This window comes from Eretmochelys imbricata, chromosome 4 (assembly GCF_965152235.1).
Source record: "Eretmochelys imbricata isolate rEreImb1 chromosome 4, rEreImb1.hap1, whole genome shotgun sequence".
In the NCBI taxonomy this organism is placed as follows: Eukaryota; Metazoa; Chordata; order Testudines; family Cheloniidae; genus Eretmochelys; species Eretmochelys imbricata.
The window spans coordinates 31,411,753-31,432,754 of record NC_135575.1 but is presented as its reverse complement, the minus strand read 5'-3'; the positions used below and the strand labels follow the sequence as shown (position 1 = coordinate 31,432,754).

The 21,002-nt window shown below is 41.5% G+C and overlaps 1 protein-coding gene across 1 annotated transcript in view; it reads left to right on the top strand.

Moving 5' to 3' along the window:
• The window catches only part of PPP3CA (protein phosphatase 3 catalytic subunit alpha), a 320,751-nt gene that overhangs the window by 123,935 nt on the left and 175,814 nt on the right, over nt 1-21,002 (top strand). Inside the window, exon 2 of the mRNA XM_077815075.1 lies at nt 9,014-9,214. Within this exon, the coding sequence (XP_077671201.1) occupies nt 9,014-9,214 (201 nt within the window). The remainder of the gene's footprint in view (nt 1-9,013; nt 9,215-21,002) is intronic.

The window sequence follows — 21,002 nt, the reverse complement described above, 5'->3', positions numbered from 1 at the left end:
GCAAACGGACATGATGAAGCATCCGTTGGAGCTGCAGGACAGCCAACAAGAGCACAGACCCCCGCTGCATCCAATGTATAACCGCCTACCCTCCTCCCCATGTTCCATAGCCTTCTCACCCAGATGCCCAAAAATGCGGGGGGGGGGGGGGCGCGGCGCATGGCAGAGGCTCTGGGCGCCCAGCCACTCCACTCCAGATGATGGCCCAAGCAACAGAAGGCTGTCATTCAAACAGTTTGATTTTTAGTGTGGCTACAATAAGCAATGTGGCCTTATCCTTCCCTCCTCCCCCACCCCAACTGGGCTACCTTGTCCGTTATCTCATTTTTTTTTAAATTAATAAAGAAAGAATGCATGGTTTCAAAACAATAGTTACTTTATTTCGAAGGGGAGAGAGTGGTTGGCTTACAGGGAATTAAAATTAACAAAGGGGGCGGGTTTGCATCAAGGAGGAGCACACACAACTGTCACACCGAAGCCTGGCCAGTCATGAAACTGGTTTTCAGAGCCTCTCTGATGCGCAGCGCGCCTTGCTGTGCTCTTCTAATCGCCCTGCTGTCTGGCTGCTCAAAATCAGACGCCAATCTATTTGCCTCAACCTCCCACCCTACCATACACGTCTCCCCCTTACTCTCACAGATATTATGGAGCACACAGCAAGCAGCAATAACAATGGGAATGTTGGTTGCACTGAGGTCTGACCTCGTCAGCAAACAGCACCAGCGACCTTTTAAATGTCCAAAGGCACATTCTACCACCATTCTGCACTTGCTCAGCCTATAGTTGAACTCCTCCTTACTACTGTCCAGGCTTCATGAGCCATGGGAGCAAGGGGTAGGCTGGGGTAGGTGCGACTGCATGGTGCTGCTGGCTGGGAGAGCAGCCTGAGGCAGAAGCCTCCAGCTCACATGAGATTCCAGGCAGGACTGAATCTCCATGAGACGAAACTTAAAGAAGAGAATGACCTGGAGGCTCTGGCCCCCATTCTGTGCTCTAAAAGAGGGATAGCCATGTCTGTCCAGGTGCCCCTGATCGACCTCTCCAAGGTCTGCCAGGAGCACCCAGGAGATGTACAATGGCTATCAGTTCTACTGCACCATCTGCTGCGAAGGCAAGGAGCTGCTGCTGTGTAGGAATGCAGTACTGCGTCTGCCAGCAGCACCCAGAAGACATACGGTGATGGTGAGCTGAGTGGGCTCCATGCTTGCTGTGGTATGGCGTCTTTGCACGGGTAACCCAGGAAAAAAGGCACAAAACGATTGTCTACCGTTGCTTTCACAAAGGCAGGCAGGGAGGGAGGGGTGCCTGATTACATGTACCCAAAACCACCTGTGACAACGTTTTTGCCCCATCAGGCATTGGGAGCTTAACCCATAATTCCAATGGGCAACGGAGGCTGCAGGAACTGTGGGATAGCTACCCACAATGTACCGCTCTGTAAGTCGATGCTAGCCACGGTAGTGAGGACGCACTCCGCCGACTTAATGCTCTTAGTATGGACATATGCAATCGACTGTATAAAATCGGTTTCTAAAAATAGACTTCTATAAAATCGACCTAATTTTGTAGTGTAGACTTACCCTCAATGTCAGTTTAGACTCACATCACTATCTTTCCTGCATTGTCTATTGCACCTAATTTATCTATGTTATATGTACTCCAGGTGTTATCTTCTGACCACTCTTGGGCTGCAGAATGCTGGTTGGTCACATTGTGCTGGTTCTCTTTGTTTCCACTTGGCAAATCTCAAAATCAGCTAAGACACAGGAAATACTTTGGTAATATTACTTTACCAAGTATTCAAGTGCTATAGTTGCCAAAGGGATGATATTTCCTCACCAGTAGGAGGGAAGGTTCCATAAAAAAGTGAAACCACAATTGCAAGTCCCCCTTTAAACACATTTTTATGAGTAATTTTAATGCTCACTAGTTTGCAACTGCTTTGCAACTAACATATTCCTTCATACTTTGTGGGCTGTTTATACCAGACTAGGCCCTTAATTGCCTTTTTTTTTTTAAATATAATCTTTTTAAATTTGTGTTTTTCAGTTACTGCTGCAAGTGAAAATGAAATAGCCACACATTTGCAGCCAGGTGCAAGGAAACTGAAATATAGCTATAAGTTTTCATCTAGAGGAGTTACTGTAATATGTGATAAAGCTGAAATTACATGGCTCTGCTATACATGTTGTAGTGATTGCTCCTGCCCTCTGTTGGTGATTTCAATAACTGCATGTGTTAACAGTGCAATATGAAACTATTTTTTATGCCTGTACATGTATGCAAATATCTATGTTCATACACACAATATTCAGATTCTGATAATGGAAGGTGCTGTTTGTGCTAAGAGTATTCAGTCACTCGTGTTTTCACTAATTAATCATTAATCACCTGCAGCTGGAACAACAGCTTTTTTTAATTAGTGTCTGTTTATTAAAAATCTGCTTTCAGAGCACTTACAGTGCTGCGCCACAGAAACTGTGCATTGTGTCTTCTATAAACCAAGAGGTAAAAACAAGTTTAGTTTTTTTGTTCTGTGTTTATAGATGCAAGACTCTTTGTAAGACTGGGTACCATGTTGGGTACACTACCATACATAAACATGCTTAATAAATATGCTGCTTAAGCTGGGTTCTCCCCTCAAAGACATCCCATGATTATTTTGTTCCCTGAATATCATGAATAGTTAATAGCTCATAAAACTGGGGTTGACTTGCTTTTAAGTACTGGACAACTAATATGTATATCTTCACAGGCCTCACAAAGCACATTGTCTCTGGCCTTCTTCACATTTCTACTGTAGTTAATTTTCTCAGGGAAGCTTAACTACAGTAGAAATGTAAAGAAGATTATGCTTTAATTTTAAAAATGATCTAACCCTTCTTGTAACACTAGTCTGGTAAAAGTGAACTGGTATAAGCCAGTTACTAGGATTAGAAATAGATCTGGAGGAAAATTCAGGGGTTGGGGAAATCTCTGAAAATTTTCATGAAAAATGTTTTTCACCTGGTGACCATTCCTAGTGGAAAAGAGGAATTACCTGGGCTCCACTTCTGTAGGAGGATGCTGGAGGTGCAGTGGGAGGGGGATGCAGGGACCTAATGATTTCTCTCAATATGAAAGGGATCAACTTTTAAGTTTGGCGTGTATTCCAAATTTTCATCTCTTTAATGCTCTCCAAAATACTTAAGCTAATCCTGTGCACCGTGCTGTGATGGTGATGGATGAGCATTGGTTTTGACTTTGTGGGTTAAGGCAGCAGAAATTTTGTTTTCTAGGCCTGCTCCAAAATGCAAGCCAGCTTGCATTATAGGGATGCTCCTGGTTTGGAGAGTTAAATTTTAAATCGGGAGCCTCATTTAAGAAATTTAGAGGAATAAAATTTGGTCAAAAATGCTGAACTGAATGTTGGGTAGAATTTAGCAGCAGCCATAGCCCTTTGCTAATTCTTAAAACTAAATTGTATTAGTGCATTTTCACAGTGTCATGTTGATATTAAAGGACAGAAATGTAAATTTTATTTTTGTTCGCTTATTTGGGTCATTGACCTCTTTTTTTATTTTATTGTATTATTATTATTATTTATTTTATTATTTATTATTATTGTGGCCTTTCCCCAGCTGAGAGGAGTACGACACCACAGATTCTGTTTTCTTAGTGAAGACTAGAGGAGCAAGGGAAGAAAATGGTTTATGGATGTGGTGCATATGTAATATGTGTGCACAGCTTACTTGTTTTCTATTGTCTGAGGAATGACGGGTAAAGGGCATAAAAAACTTATGCAGACAGACTGCATATTCCCAATTCTTCAGTTTTACAGTCCGTGGCTCTTCAAATAGCAACGGAAGCTGATAAATCGAATTTGTCGTATGAACACACTTATTTTACTCAGTTGTGGTACCATCATCACTTCTCCTTCTTGCTTTGTCATCGTTGAAGGTAAAGTTGAAAGTTACCTTAACCTAAACCAAATTTAATAAAAACTCATCTAGATGTTACTAGTGACATTAGATGGATTTGTAGGTTCAGCTCTGAATAGTGACTTGTATGTGTGAATTTAGCGCTAAAAGCATTGGCAACCTGCAAGTCCCTTGCTGTTATTCCTAGACTTATTCTGAGGAGAGAGAAGTAATCATGACAAATCGCAGATGGTTTTGGAAACAAATGCCGATTGGTGATCTCATCCTACCAGTATCACCCTAATTACTTTTCACAGGATTTGAACTTGAGTTTCCTGAGGTGATAGGCTTATGCAGTAATGTTCTGTACCATCAAGCCCTCTGATCCTCCAGGCAGTCCCAAAATTTCACTTTAAAGGACATTGGCAAGTAACTTAATCCCTAAATGTTACCTATTTGTACCCTCTTTTGTACATGTAATATTTTAAAACCTTGTAAGTGTTGTTGCATTCCCCCTCCCCACCCCGCATAAATATGATGACTAGAATCCAGAGCCTCTGCTAAAACATTAAGAAATGAAAGGGGAAAAATAATAGCTCATATTTTATGTGTTTGTACTACTGAGCCAAAAGCAGTTGTGTGTTCCCTCTTATGGCACTGCAGCAGCAGTTAATTAACAATCTTATTCCCGGAGCTGCACTAAGGACATTAGTGATGCTAGTACTCAAACAGAAAACGAAACAAATTATTAACTTGTTTTCCAGCCTGTACTGCCACAGTGGAATGTGGGGATGGTACTCTGAAATGTCTTGTGTAGATAATGTACCTGGTATGAGGGGCAGCACAGGAGATGAGAGGTGGTGGAATCTCCTTCCTTTGAGGTTTTTAAGGTCAGGCTTGAGAAAGTCCTGCCTAGGATGATTTAGTTGGGGATTGGTCCTGCTTTGAGCAGGTGGTTGGACTAGATGATCTCCTGAGGTCCTTTCCAACCCTGATATTCTATGATATGATGAAAAGTGAAGCAGTCGATTTTAAATTTCTTTAGAAATGCAACTAAATACATATATGCGCACACACCTGCTCAAAATTGGCAGGCACACTATTTTCAGACATTTAAAGACATAGTAATTTAGGACCAAAATTTATTTTGGTTTTGCTTTCAGAAAATATATATTGTAAATAGGGTTGGACATTTGAATGGTACAAAAATGACAGGTCAATTGATCAGTGAAATATTGTCAAGATAATGTCAAAAGTGGTCAAATATTTTTAAGCACACTACTTTATTAGAACAGTCACAAAGTCTAAGACTTTTTGGTGTCCAATAGTCTTAGCCGTAAATACTTGCATCTAATTACAAAAACAAAGTCACTTAACTGAGTTATTTTAACTCAGAAAAATACAAAACTCGATGAAGTTCTTAAAAATTAAAGAATTTTTTAGCAATGTTAGTATTTAAATGTGAATGTTATTAAAGACCGAACCGTTAGAAAAGAAAAAGGAAATAGAATAGAAATAAAACAAACACCTAGCAACTATGAAAGGGTAAAGTCTGTTTTTGAAGTCCATCAATGCTAGGTAGGCAACAAACCAACTCTTTAAACAGCTCAATGACCGTGCATCCATAGGTGCTGGAACTAGGGGTCCTGGGGTCCTGCAGGACCTTTCAGCTTGAAGTGGTTTCCATTATATACAGGGTTTACGGTTTGGTTCAATGGCTCTCAGCTATACACATTCATAGAATCATAGAATATTAGGGTTGGAAGAGATGGAGGTCATCTAGTCCAACCCCCCAGCTCAAAGCAGGACCAACACCAACTAAATCATCCCAGCCAGGGCTTTGTCAAGCCGGGCCTTAAAAACCTCTAAGGATGGAGATTCCACCACCTCCCAAGGTAACCCATTCCAGTGCTTCACCACCCTCCTAGTGAAATAGTGTTTCCTAATATCCAACCTAGACCTCCTGCACTGCAACTTGAGACCATTGCTCCTTGTTCTGTCATCTGCCACCACTGAGAACAGCCAAGCTCCATCCTCTTTGGAACCCCGCTTCAGGTAGTTGAAGGCTGCTATCAAATCCCACCTTACTCTTCTCTTCTGCAGACTAAATAACCCCAGTTCCCTCAGCCTCTCCTCGTAAGTCATGTGCTCCAGCCCCCTAATCATTTTTTTGCCCTCTGCTGGATTGTCTCCAATTTGTTCACATCCCTTCTGTAGTGCGGGGACCAAAACTGGACGCAATACTCCAGGTGTGGCCTCACCAGTGCCGAATAGGGGGGAATAATCACTTCCCTCAATCTGCTGGCAATGCTCCTACTAATACAGCCCAATATGCCATTGGCCTTCTTGGCAACAAGGGCACACTGCTGACTCATATCCAGCTTCTCGTCCTCTTTAATCCCCAGGTCCTTTTCTGCAGAACTACTGCTTAGCCAATCATTCCCCAGCCAGTAGCGGTGCATGGGATTCTTCCATCCTAAGTTCAGGACTCTGCACTTGTCCTTGTTGAACCTCATCAGATTTCTTTTAGCCCAATCCTCCAATCTGTCTATGTCACTGGACCCTCCAGCCTATCTACCTCTCCCCACAGCTTAGTGTCATCTGCAGACTTGCTGAGGGTGCAATTCATCCCATTATCCAGATCATTAATAAGGATGTTGAACAAAACTGGCCCCGGGACCGACCCCTGGGGCACTCCACTTGATACCAGTTGCCAACTAGACATCGAGCTGTTGATCACTGCCTGTTGAGCCCGACAATTTAGCCAGCTTTCTGTCCACCTTATAGTCCATTCACCCAATCCATACTTCCTTAACTTGCTTAATTCAACATGGTTCCAGCACCTTTACATGCATCTTTTCTCTTGTGGTGGGAAGAACATTCAGTGTCTGGGAGCCTTCCTCTCCATCCTTCTTGGCTTTCAGAATTAATTTCTTAGTTTAGACAGTTTAGATTGTAAGCTGTTCAGGGGAAGGAGTGTGTCATTTAACTTATTTAATGTGCTTTGTAAACTTCCCTGTATATTGATACCCTTGTATACAAATGAAGTTATACATACTTACATACGTTGTTTGTTCAAATATTCCAGCCAATCAAGATGCCCAACATTCAGTTAATTCACCTTTTTTCCCAACACGTGGCATTAGCATGTAGCAAAGTTAGTGATTAAGACATTTATGTGGGTAACAGATGGCACCATGGTGCAATCAAAAAGGTAGGCACCACCTACAGCAGGGCATTCTTGCTGTAATATTTGACTGTGGTCAAATAATTGGCATTATTTGACTGGTCAATTGACTGGCTTTCCAAGCCTAATTTTAAAAGGAAAATCTAAATTTTGGCACTAGACTATTTGTCTCTTTAAAGTCTGAAGACAGTGTCTCTACTGAATTTGTGCGTGTGTAATGGGGAATGGATCACTTGATTGCCGTTCTGTTCATTCCTTTTGGGGTACCTGGCATTGACCACTGTCAGAAGACAGGATACTGGGCTAGATGGACCTTTTGGTCTGACACAGTATGGCTGTTCTTATGTTCTTATATTCTCCCAATATTAATAGAATTATTTGAATAAAAAGAGATTTTTGTCTAGATTTAAAAATTTCCTGCGGTGTTTGCAACCCAGAAATTTCAGCATTGTGCTAATGCAGGATGAACCAGAAAGTAAAACTTGTTGTAAACAAATAAAATGGACTGGTCTATTTTTTTTTTCCAAATGTCCAGGCTGGATCTGATGCAGTAACTAAGTGGAATAATAGGTGGAAAGAAATTAAAATGACAAAATTAATTCAGTTTTCGTCACTTAGTAATATGAGTTAGGAATTCTCTGTGTTCTGTTTTGTTTTTTTGTTTTACTGTAAATGAAAGTGTGTGACTTTTAACTTATCAAACCTTTTAACCTACAAAGTAGGTGTCTTTTAAAAAGTATGTTGATTGTTAAATTTAAGAAATCTTTAAGTATGGAAGACTTGCTTTAATGTTTCCAGATACACCAGTGACCCCCAATATGATGGGTATCAGGGAGGCAATGTCTCAATAATACAGTTTTGTAGATGTCCTGAATCATTCCTAAAGCTTCCATTCACTCTTCACGCTGAGCATCCATTCAATCTGACCCACTCTCGGCAGTAGCCAGAATCAATATAATTACCCTGCAGCTGGCAAGGCAGGAAGCTTCTAATACCACTCCAATTTAGCTGCTAGGGAAAGGGGGCTAAGCGGGGATAATACTGCAGCCTAATCCTGGAAGCTGAGAGCGTCAATTGAGCTTCTAACTAATGCTGCCTTAAGGAGAGAGAGAGCAAGAGTACTTGAAGTTGGCTCGAAACCTGGAACTTTGAATAATGGCAATACACAGAATGCTATCCATTAGGCCATTGCTGGGACAACCCATTTTGTTTTATACTTCTGTCTGAAATATCCTCCACTTTTCCACATGCCAAGAGAACAGTCTTAGAGCTCTTTCACTAATGTTTGACTGAGACAGACAGACTGCTTGTGGGATATTGTATGTAAACAATGATTTCTAATAGAGCAAAGCTATAAATACAAAAAAGGAAGGGATTTTTGAAGGGCACTCTGCCAGTAGTTAAAGAGAAGGGGCTGTCTGCAAAGTCTTGTGGTTTAACCTAGATAGATCTATGTCTGTAGACACATGGGCAGTAAATATCTGAGATGTAGTGTAATGTACATTAAGATCTTTCCTGGGAAAGGAGCATTATGTCATGGTTCTGCAATACTACTAAAGCAATATTTAGTTCCATTCCCTTCTCCCACAACAACCCCTGTTTTTAACATTCTCTGTAAGCAGTGACTCATTTTTTAATCATGTGTAAAGGATATAAAAACTAGGTCCAAGATTTTTTTTTAAAAAAATGTTTGAATAATAGATTTTGGGCACATGTGCATGTTGAACAGCTGCTGTTAATTTTCTGTCTATGGTATAGCCACAAGCTATAAAGAAAGAATAGAAGATTCAGATTACTTAACACGTATATGCTCAAAAGTGTTTTCAGACAGAGCTGATGGCCAGCAGAGCTTTGAAAGATTATCTTTTTTGAGACGAGTGGCTTTTCCCAGTAGAGTGACCAGATATTTTTTGTTTGTGATTTCCAGCTGTCCCATTTCCTCCAAGCCACCGGCTCACAGCTAAGGAAGTGTTTGATAATGATGGAAAACCCCGTGTGGATATCTTAAAGGCACACCTTATGAAGGAGGGGAGGCTGGAAGAGACTGTTGCTTTGAGAATAGTAACAGAGGGTGCTTCAATTCTCCGTCAGGAAAAAAACTTGCTGGACATAGATGCCCCAGTCACAGGTAAGTGCCAATATTAAATCGGAACATGCAAGCACATTCATTCAGGTATATACTACTCCCCTGAGAGTTCGGTGAAAGTTTCCTACTCCACTGACTGCTCTCAGTACTTAACTCTGCATCTCTGAATCCACTGCCACAGTGGGCCTGATCCTAAGAGTTGCTGAGATCCTTAACTTCCACTGATATTAGAGGAAAGGACCTTATGGGCTGAAAACTTTTGCTTCTAAAGTGTGGAGAGTTCTCTAGACTAATATATAAGATTAAAAGTGTGTTCTAAAAGATAAAACTGATAAAAGATAACTGCCTGTTTTACCAGATGTTAATTCCGTACATTTACAGATGGCCTTCACCTCAGTAGCACCATTCAAACTTAGTCAGCCTTACTCTGAAGGATCAATGATGCTGTAGTGAAAGGAAACTTCATTATAAGTGGTCAGAGCAATAACAAATGAGCAAAAAGAAAAAGCTAGAAGAACCTCCGCATATTATTTGCCTACGGAATTAATGAATTGTTCTGATTAAAGAACCCATTTTGCCCTTGGCTATCAAACATTTCCACTCACTCATTAATTCTCAGGAAATGCCTTGTGCCTGATCTTCCTTCTCTGATTGTCTCCCACTTCCGACTGCATTCTGTGCATAGGAATGCATTTGCTTGTTTTAATACACTCTTTTTGTATTTTTATTATTTAAAAAAAATTTTTTTTGCAAACATACAGTTGCTTTTCTGAGAAGTTGAAGAGTCTTTGACAGGAAAACTGATCCACGGCTTAGAGAGTTAGTTGCAGAGCTAAACATTACTTCCTCATAGTATGAATCCTAGACATATAGGGTTTTTTTTTTCAAGGAGACTGGAGGATTTGTACCTTCTCTTGGTAGTTTTACAAGAAACAGAAAAGCAGAGCCAGAGTGGAAAGAAAAGTTACTTTAGTAAAGGCAGAAAGAAGAGCACTAAGACCCATAATTAGCATTGGTGTTGTCCACCAGATACTATGTGAACTCAGCAAGTGCCTTAATAGTTTTGTTATTTTCAGAAAAGCTACTTCTGAAACCAATAACACAAAGTGGGACATTTAAGCATCAAATGTAGCATAATTTATTAGTCTATTTTCTGAAATGTCATCAAAACATGGAACCCTAGGTAAGTCTCCATATTTCGTTACTTGAGACGATGAGTCAATCATATGTTCTCTTACTCTTCTGGGAGGAAATATGTCTCATGTAGCTCCATAGGTGAACCCTTTGGATGATTGGGGGGAGTCTTAGAGTCTGTAGTCCTTCCCTGCAGAAGAGGATACGGGCTGTGAAGTAGGTTAAATGGAGGAAGACAAGTTCTTCAGGGATGCAGCACTATCTCCTGAATTAAGGGATGCCACCTCTTCCTTCACCACTTTTGGGTCTTTCAGAGAGGTTGTAGTGTGTCTCGAGGAGTGGTTCTATGTGACTTATGCTATCATTCCCTTTTACATTCACCACTAACTCCGAGATAGACATTCTTAGATATTTTTTTTGTTAATTATTCTGAGTAATTTAGCGATGTTATCTCCCTCCTCCCAGATTAATCCCTGGAGGCCTTAGCCAATTTTAGTCTTGTTCTCTCTTATCTGAGTTTACATCTCTTTTGACCATCATTCAAATATATTATCTTCTGGCAATGGGTTGCAGTACTGCTGTATTTCCTCGGTTTGGCTAATGGCTGTTTACCTGGAAGCTGACATGGTGAAGCTTGTATCCTGATGCCTGCTACTGAGGTAATTTGATAGTTCATATGCTCTGTGAACAAACCCAAGCTGTAAACTGAGAGCTGGAATAGCAAAACTAATCACTAACAGAAGACAAAAATCTAGAAAGGAGGAAAAGAAAACCCGTGTGTGATGCCCATTCTATTCAGTAAATATTCTATTCATCCATCCAACAGAAAGTTTCTTTGGTTCCTGATAGGTCAGGATCACTGCCAGTTCAGAGTCCTTCCCTTTGGACGAGCAACAGCACCCAGGGTATTCTCAAAGGTTTTCTCTGTGGTGGCAGCCCAAATGAGATGTGACAGCTACACAGTTTTCCCGGACTTGGACGACTGGCTCCTCACAGGTTGCTCCAGCCAAGAGGTCAGGTCGGTGACTTTGTCCCTGCTTCCTCTTCTAGCGGTGCTGGGTGTCTGTGTGAACCAAAAAAAAAAAAATCCATTTTGACCACCACATAGTGGATAAACTTTATTGGAATGACACTGGACTCAACTTCAGCAAGATCACCACAGAAGGATTGCAGTCAATGAGCTATTTAATAACTCAGGTTACTCACAGACCAAAATATCATGTGGCCTAGTAGAGAAAGGCATACTTTGATCATAATATGCCTTTCTCTACTAGGCCACATGATTCTTTGGTGACCATGGTGATGTTGTTCCACATTATTTGGCTCTGGAGTCAATATCACCACAGAAGGATTGCAGTCAATGAGCTATTTGATAACTCAGGTAACTCACAGACCAAAGTATCATGTGGCCTAGTAGAGATAGGCATGCTTTGATCATAGTATGCCTTTCTCTACTAGGCCACATGATATTGTGTAATTATGTGGCAATATTTGCCAGACTTCATTTACACCGCCTTACACTGTCTATTCACCAGACAGTGACCATGTGAACATTAGTGTGATTGTTCCTGCCAGGCTTATTGCCTCTCTCTCACCTGGTGGTCGAATCCGGAATGAGTTTGAGTGGGAGTCCCCTTCAACACTCTCGCTGCCAGTGCCATCGTAGTAACAGATGCGTCTCTTCTGGGATAGGGCGCTCCCCTGTATGGCCACACTGCTCAGGGCACTTGGATCTCACAGGAGGCCAGACTATACATCAGTCTGCTGGAACTGAGAGCATTCTGGCCTGAAGGACATTTTCCCCTCCCATATATTCACTCCCGAGCCAAATAATGTGGGACAACATCACCATGATTTTTTATATAAACAAGCAGGGTGGAGCAAGATCCCTTCCCTTCTGCCTGGAAGCAGCCAGACTTCGGAATTGGTGCATCAGAAACCACACCAGTTGTTCAAGCTACTTACCTACGAGGTATTCAGAATTCTCTAGGGAACAACCTAAGCAGGCACTTCTCTGCCTGGGGAATGAGTGGGAAATACACAGCTGTGTCCTGAGGGAAATATTCACTCAGTGGGGAACACCCCAGTGGGATCATGCTATGTTCCAAAGGAACAGGAAACTATACCTATACTGCTCCTGGGTAGCTATCGCCCACGACTCCCAGGGTGACGCTCTCCTGTTATCATGGACAGACCAGCTCAGGTATGCCTTCTCTTCTCCTCCCCCGCGACCACAGGTCTTGAGAAAGATCTGTTATGACAGGGCCAGAATCATTTTCATGGCACCCAACTGGCCCAGATATTTTGGTTCACAGAACTTGTGAGAATATCAACCTGTCCTTCTACCAGGATCTGTCCCTTCCTGGATCTTCTAAATCAGGAAGAGGGCAAAATCAGACACCCCAATCCAGACCCCTCACAGCCTGGTGTGTGGATGTGTGTCAGATCTAGAATGGCCATGTTTGGAAGCTCTCCAAGCTATTCTTACGCAGAGTAGCAAAGTTTCAACTAGGAACTGCTACCTAGCTAAATAGAGATTTTTCTCTACGTGGGCACAGCACAATCACTTTTTCTCAGACTCTTCAGATATCCCAGTCATTTTAGATTATTTCCTATCATTGAAGAACTTGGATCTCTCAATTAGCTCATTGTGGGTCCATCTCACAGCAGTCAGTGCCTTCCTTCCTCCAGTACACGGGGCTTCTGTTTTTATTTGCCAATGCAAGTTAGATTTCTGCAGGGCCTAGTAATGGCCTTTCTGCGTGTGGTCAAGCCTACACCTCAAAAGGAGTTTAGTTTTGTGCTGTCATTATTTACCAGACCACCATTTGAATCTTTGACCAGATGCTCTATATCCCACATTTTTAGTTGCTGTTACTTTGGTCAGAATGGTGAGCGAGATGGGAGCACTCATGGTGGATCCACTGTGAACCATTTTTCACAAGGAGATCTCCTTTTGCCTTTATCCTAAGTTCCTCCCTGTGACTTATTTTTTGGTGCCTCCTATTGGCTGAGTGTGGTGCTGCAATCTCTCTTCCCCCCCCCCGCTCCTGGTGCCCCCTGTAGGTTGCCAACCTTGCTAGGTAGGTCTTCAGTGGCTTGGGCATCCAGCTAAGTCACACAATCAAACCTGAATGAACCCCTTCTAGAGGGTAGCAAAGAGATTAACAAAACTCACTAGGGTCTTCAGATCTGCCTCTGGGCCCTTTCAGTCTAGCCCCTTTCTCAGGCTTTTAGTAGAAGTCCAGCCAGAATTGTCGGTCTACCCTCACCAGTCTTTAGACCTTCTCTGGGTATTTTCAAATCTAGCCCCTTTTCTTTTAAAACTTTCCAGGTTTTAGGCCTCCCCACAATGGGGGAGCCAAGCCCGCCCAGTACTCCAGATCCCGATCCAGGGACGCTATACGCAGCAGCCATGTACTGCTGTCTCCAGGTCACTGCTGCTAGTCCCTGGGCCTTTTCCCACGTAGTCCCTTTCCTTTTACCTGTTACCTTATGGTTACATTTGTCAGGTCCTCTCATTCCCAGGGCCAGTATAACTTTTCCAAAATAATTCCTAGAGCACATCCTTTAAAAAAACATCCAATCTTGACTTTAAAATTGACGGTGAAGAAAAATCTGCCACAACACTTGGTAAATTGTTCCAAGATGTCTCCCTAGCCCTTACACTAGAGGGATCTTAAGGGTGGAGCAGGATTAGGGAACTGGGAGCTGATAAAACAATTGTATTTGCCCTATCTAAATCTCTTCAGTCCTGGTAGAGATAGCTTTAACTCAGGGTCTGTCCAGCACTCAAAGCTTTTTGGAATGCCGGGTTCCAGCAGCTTCATCTGAAGAGATCTGAGCATTAGATGGAGAAAACTTATTGCAAAGTTTTAAACGAAAGAGGAATGATTGTTTGATCAGCTGTGTATCTCCATTCTCTGGCCAGTCCTTCATGCTAGTCTCCTTTACCAGACTCCAGCCCTGATTCTGCAGCTCCCATATTTACATACATTTAAAAAAAACAAAACTTAGGTTAAGGTGACTTAAGCACATATCCTTTACAGGAATATGAATATTTAAAGCAAGTTACAGCAAAATTCACACCAAATCAGACCATCTCCTATCATCTTGATACTCAACCACCCCAACATACTATTATCCTTCTCAAACAAACCTGCTTTTGGTTCAGGACACAGTGGAGCCCTGATCCTTCACTGGGGAATCTGGATGCACAAAAAATAAATACTGTCCTCGTCAGTGGGTATATGAAAGACAGTGTAACTTACCCCGCAGCTATCTTAACTCTGATATGGTCATTTGTTACTTATCCATGTATCATATTATGAATGTGATTGTGAAACAGGGTGTCTGTAGAGATGTGAATACAGAGATGTGGACCTGATTTGCCTTTCACTTAGTAACTCCTTTACTTCAGTGGAATTAAATCTGACTTAAACTGGTGTAAACTGAGAGAAGAATCATACCCTGTAACTTTAAAATAATTGTCATTAAGGAATGTAGGGCTGCAAGACTGGTGATGAGATTGTGTACTGGCATGTGATTATAAATTCTTTGATGTATGTATGGAGGGTGATGATGTAATCTAATTGAGCCTACATTTATGCCACGAGGTAGGGGTGCGATTCCTCTGCTTGCTTACACATACAGGGGCTAGCTTCACTGAGCTAGCGTGAGTATAAATAGTAGGGTAGTCAGGATAGTGGCAGTAGGGGCACAGATTTCTTGTGCCAAGTACATATTCACGGGGTTCAGGCAGGTTTGTACTCAGCAATGCCCAGCCGTGCCACCTCTGCCACCACTGCAGCTATCCTACTCCTGATGAGAGCTAGCGCGAGTATATGTAGGTGAGCACGGAGAAGCACACTCCTAGCTCAAGGACCAGAGGTAGCCTGAGTGTGGTAGAAATAATATGCCTTGGTTTGACTGAGTACCATGATCATAGAATATCAGAGTTGGAAGGGATGTTGCCTTTTAACTCATGGTTTCCTTGTTCTTTAGTGTTTGTACTGCTGTAAGAAAATACACTTGAGGTATCCAAACTAGTGTGTGTGTGTGTGTGTGTGTGTGTGTGTGCGTGTGTAAAATTTGAAACCCAAAGTGGCATTCAAAAATCTCTTCTGCTTATAGAATCTCACAAACTGGAGATGGAAAAGCCCTCTCCTGCTGCCAGCAAAGGATTATTCTTCGCTATTTTAGGCATACTAGTCTCAAATGGCTTTTGTTGAGGCTTCTAGCAGTTCCTTTGGGAGATTATTCCATGGGCTAATAGATCCTATTGTCTAATTGTTTCCTGATTGTTCCACCTGTTTTCCCCCTATTGCTCAATTTAATTTCATAGCTAGCATAAAAATAACTGATATCAACAGGCTACCAGAGCTAGAGGTTGAGTTTAGAACTTTGACAGAATCAAGAATTGTTAAACTGATCAATGCTAAAGCAAGTTGTTAAAAGCATTCATGCAAACATCACAGTAAAAGCCAATAAAATTACAAATTACATCCAAAGGTAGCACACACTGAAATGATCTGTTCCAGCTAGGGAACCAAGCAAAGCAAGCTCTTTCTCTGCTTTTTTGAATTTGAAGCAGGTATTGACTAATATAGAGCCGTAATGTGAAAATTAAACAGCATTGCTTATTCGGAGCTCCAAGCAATGCATAATTTATTCCTATTAGTGAGGCGTCAGTAGTGACTCAGTAGTTTAAATTTGAATTAACTTTTTATTTAAAGCAGGATTAAAACTTCTCTATTTCACACTTCAGTGATTGAATTTATACTCCTGCTGTACCACAGTTATTGTTGAGGAGACAGGTAAATGTCCAGAATAGTTTGGTGGATAAAATACTTACTAACATCCAGGAAAAAAGATCCAATTCCAAACTTTAGTCGTGAATATGTGGTGTGTTTGGAGTATTTTTTCCTCACAATAGTTACATAACCACAGTCTTAACAAATTTCAGTCACTTCAGCATTAGCATCAAATCTCAGACACCTACTCCACTTTTGAAACCTAAAAATTAACCCGAAGAAAAATTATTCCCGTTTTTCTCCATTGCATAGCTTATTATCATCAGGGCTTGTCTGTATGGGAAAGTGTTAACTCTTCTACCAGTATAATTTCCCATATCAACATTTATTCTAGTAAAAAGATGAGTGCTTTTCACGTTAGCTTAAACCCTTTCCAAAGTGACATAAGTTAAGCCAAAAAAGGCCCCTTTATACTGGAGAAAGCCTGTCTAACAGTAAAACCTTATCAGTTTAAGTTCATACCGTAGCTTATGTTGGATAATTTTCCTGGGTAGACAAGCCCCAAGAGAAGCTGATGGATCTGTCACAGTCCAACCAACTTCCGTTCACTTCCAGCATACAACCACCTGTGGTGTGTACACCTGGTTCCCTAAAATAACTCAAATGTACAGCTTTAACTCTGACCTCCGCAAGACAAGTGTTACCAATAGACACACTTTTACTCGAAAAATATCTTTTCTACCTTTTAAACACCAGAGGTCAGAGTTAAGGTTGTATGTTTGATTCTGACTGTATAGCTATGTAAATAATAAGTAATTACCAGAGTGTATATATTTGTATGTTGGAAGAAGGAGAGGAGAGGGAATGAGTGAAGAGCATCACATTGCATCTACTCTGCTTACACCACCTGTGATACCTAACGATATTGCATTGATTACAGCTACCTGCTCGTGACTATATAGTGAAGAAGCTGATTTCACTGGTCCTTTTAAGAGTAATTGGCAATTTAATAGATTGTACAAAGATATAAGGATGTGTCACAATGTGTCAACACACCAACATAAAAGTAAACCTAAAACATCTCAATATATAGTACAGTCTCTAACAAATTTTCTAATCACTCCTCACTATTTCAGTATTCTCTTTCCCTCCAATAGAAAGCCTTGAAAATAATTACTGTTAATGACTTAACAGGTGAAGTAAACTAGGCTGAATATACTGTACAAAGATATTTGGAGAGTTGATCAGGATTGATGCTGCTGTTTCTGTTTTTCATGCATTACTGAAATATCATAATATATGGTTATTGAATCATTTGTGTCTGGTTAAAGATTATGGCTTCCAAAGGAGGTGAAGATGTAAAGCAGCATGTGTTTAGTGGGTTTGTTTGGGGTTTTTTTTTTTTTGGTCCATCTCTTCCCCAAGCACTTCTGTCCATTCCAGATATGGATTGAAATGCATCTGCCTAGATCCTCAGTAGGACAAAATGATTGTGTCTCTCGGCTTAATTGAGCCTGCTTCAGATATTAGTTTCTTCAGCATCTGACATTCTGGCAAAGCTGAGGTTTTCTAGTAGCAGCTGCTTGAATCAGTCAGAATGCCAAGACAGTGGATGCTGCAGCCTGTATTCTTTACAGCTACCTCGCTTGTTACTCCTTACAAATAATCCATTTCCTTTGGAGTGAAAATCATGTAGTTGTATAAAGTGAAGTGAAATGATTGGCCCTCTGTTACACAGCCCTGGTATAGCTCTTCTCGCTGGACTCTCACCAGAATGCTGTGTTGGGTCTCACCCCACTGGGACCATGTGTTGTTTAAGCTTCCTTTGATCTGAGTAGGCTGCAAGTACCATCTTATAGCCTGTGCACGAGAGGCCAAGCTAGGTTGGTTACAGCTTTATAGAAATGGGACCCTGCAGCCCAGTTGCCCTGGGCCCCAGGACCAGTGCTAAACCTCCTATTCCCGAGTAGATTAAGCACACCCTTTCCCAGATCTTCAGCCTCGTGAGTGCTCTGGTTCACAGTTTGCCTGTTCAGTGACATGGAGTAGTTGAAAACAGACACACACTTTCCAAAACCAATCTCTTTCCTCTAGATAGCACAAAAAATACACAGAGCTGGACAAAATAATATAACACCAGTATGCATTTCCCTGCCTTCATTTCTTCACCACTTAGGAGTGTTCTTTGGGCTTAGGTCAGTCTTTTAAATTAGGAGTTCAGCATCTCCGCCTTCACAGGACATCTCCTCTGGATCATGCAGTCTCTGTTTCTTTTCTTCTTTGGCTGATACCACAGTTAAACAGGCCCCCCTCTGCTACAAAAGAAGGCCCTTCTGTTTTTCCCATTGTCCATGTTTCGTTTATCTCTGAGAGTCCCTTGGAGTTCTCCCAAGGCTCTCAGGCTCCCTGATTTTTAAGACCAGGAGTTAACACCTGATTTCTTTATTGTGTTGAGGGATTTTCAATTCTCCAATCCCTATCCCCCAGCAGAGAAGTTGGAGAAAACTGGTTTTGCTTAGGATGTGGCCCATCCCATCATTCCAAGATGATCTGATTTGAATGGCAGCCATCAAAGATTAACAATGCTCCATGATCTGGGAGATGCTTGACAGTCATGACAGCATATGGCTGACTCCACATACACAGAGACATTCTGTGATACAGCAATTTTATAAGATCCCCAAATTGTCACAACCTCATCCTCTATTTAGAAATAAAACTTGGATTTATGTGATACAACACGAGACCTTTTCTGCAGTGGAGGATGAGAGATGCTCTGGTCTTAACTAGTAGAAGTATGTGGAGTGGAGAAGCCTGAACTGACTGAAAACAAAACTTTGGTGCATAGATCCAGAATTACCATCTGGACATAAATGACATTTACATTTATCTTCATTTTTTTTATTTTTAATGTAGGGATATTTTAATCATTAATGACAGAATAATCCTTGTAAAATCTGGGCATGGTGCAGACAGGTGCTACCAAGGGTTGCTGACAGTTCAAGATTTTACAGAAATAGCAGGGAATCATCATCATTGCTGATCCTGACCCTTGGAGGAAGTTCATGGAAATATACAAAAATCCAGAAATCGAACTCGTGGTGCTGCTAACATTAGAAAGCATCTGATTTCTGATTCAGATGCCTGCACACCCTGTCTGCACCCTGATCGTCTTCTCCTCCCACCATGGAATCCCTACTTTTTGTCCTTTTTGATGCATATGCACACCTGAAAAAGCAATTCCTCAGCTGAGTTTAAGGAGTGTCACTGAGGTTTTACAGGCACATAGTAACCATGTTAGAATGCTTATAGTACATTGCAGCACCTTAATGTTTCCCTCCCCATAATTCAGAAAGACACTTGGTTTCTTAACTTTATACTACACATTCATCTGAGACTTTGTTTTGCAAAAATAAAACGAGTGAAGCAGGTACTTTCCCCATTTTACAGTACAGAATAGGTAAATAACTTGTCCATGGCAGAACTGAGACTAGGACATGGAAGTACTGATTCCAATGCCTGAGTTTCCTTTCCTAAAATAATCATAATGCTGCTAGGCACATTGTACTCTTAAGAATTTAGCAAGGTGCTTAGTTTGTACCATTTGTGTCCTAGCAAGCATTGCCTAATTATTCCTCTTGGTCCTGGATTCATGTACACTCAGCTCTGTGCCTGGTCATATTATGTTGGTAGTGCTGAAAAAAATCCATGACATTGGTGTCCTGGAAATCGAGTCATCTAAATTCTGCCCTGTCTAGTTTTGAATGAAAGAATTGTTTAAATAGACATGAAACAGAAGGGACAAAAATCGCCAGTGTTCAGATTCCCACAGCACAATCTTATTTGTAGATATGGAGCTGCTCCAGAAAGATTGAAATGTAGTAATTGGCAAACAACAACGAAAAAGGAAATGCAAAGAAGAAAGGCCCTATTTTGTGTAAAACTTGTGCAGATACAATCATGTTCTGTAGGGCTTTTGTCCATCGCCAGGTCATCCAATGTAAATACATAATGAATCCAGGAGCAAGCCTTGGAAAAAGCAGCAATCCTGCTGATCTCATGAAGGGACACATACAGTTCTAATCTTGTGTTTTTCCTGAACAGATACTGCCAACTGTTTTAACTTGTGTAGTGGTACTTCAGAGAGTAGAGGTTTTTTTTTTTTGTCCACTTCTGTTTTGTTGTTTGCTGTAGCAAAGCAAACTGGGAGAAATAGAAAAGGGAAAAAAACAGTCAGGGAAAGACAGAGGGAACAAAGACGAAAAAGTAAAGAAACAAATACACAGACCAAGTGTGTTACATTTCTGGTAGTCACTGTCACTTTCAGGGTAACTGCATCTGCATTCCTCCTCCATGGTCCCTAGAGGGCACCCACTTACAAGTTCCTGGTTCCCAGCCATCACTTCTTCTGGCAGAGATCTAAGGGCTAGGCTACACTGGCAATGCTAAAGTGCTGCCACGGCAGCACTCTAACGTGGCTTGTGTGCTCGTGGCAGAGCGCTGGGAGAGAGCTCTCTCAGTGCTATAAAAACCACCTCCGCAAGGGGCACAGCTCCCAGCGCTGGGGCATTATCTACACTGGCGCTTTACAGCCTTGAAACTTGTAGCATCCTCGGGGGGTGTTTTTTCACACCCTTGAGCGAGACAGTTGTAGCCAGTGTAGACAAGCCCTAAGTCTCCCTCCCTCCTGACAAGGGGTTTTAAGGTGGCACAGTTTCCTGATTTACACTGTGATATCCCCAGCAAGCCTGTTTGCCTAAAAGGCCAACACCTGTGCTTTGCTTTCTCTGAAAGAAACTATGAACAGTGCATTGCGAGCATTACAAGTTACCGTACGGCTTTTTAAGCAGGCACATTTATTTTTCAGGTAAAAGCATTACAGAGAAAACATAAAAATCAATAAATGTTCCTGTGCACATTCTAAAATATAACGAGAGTCTTAT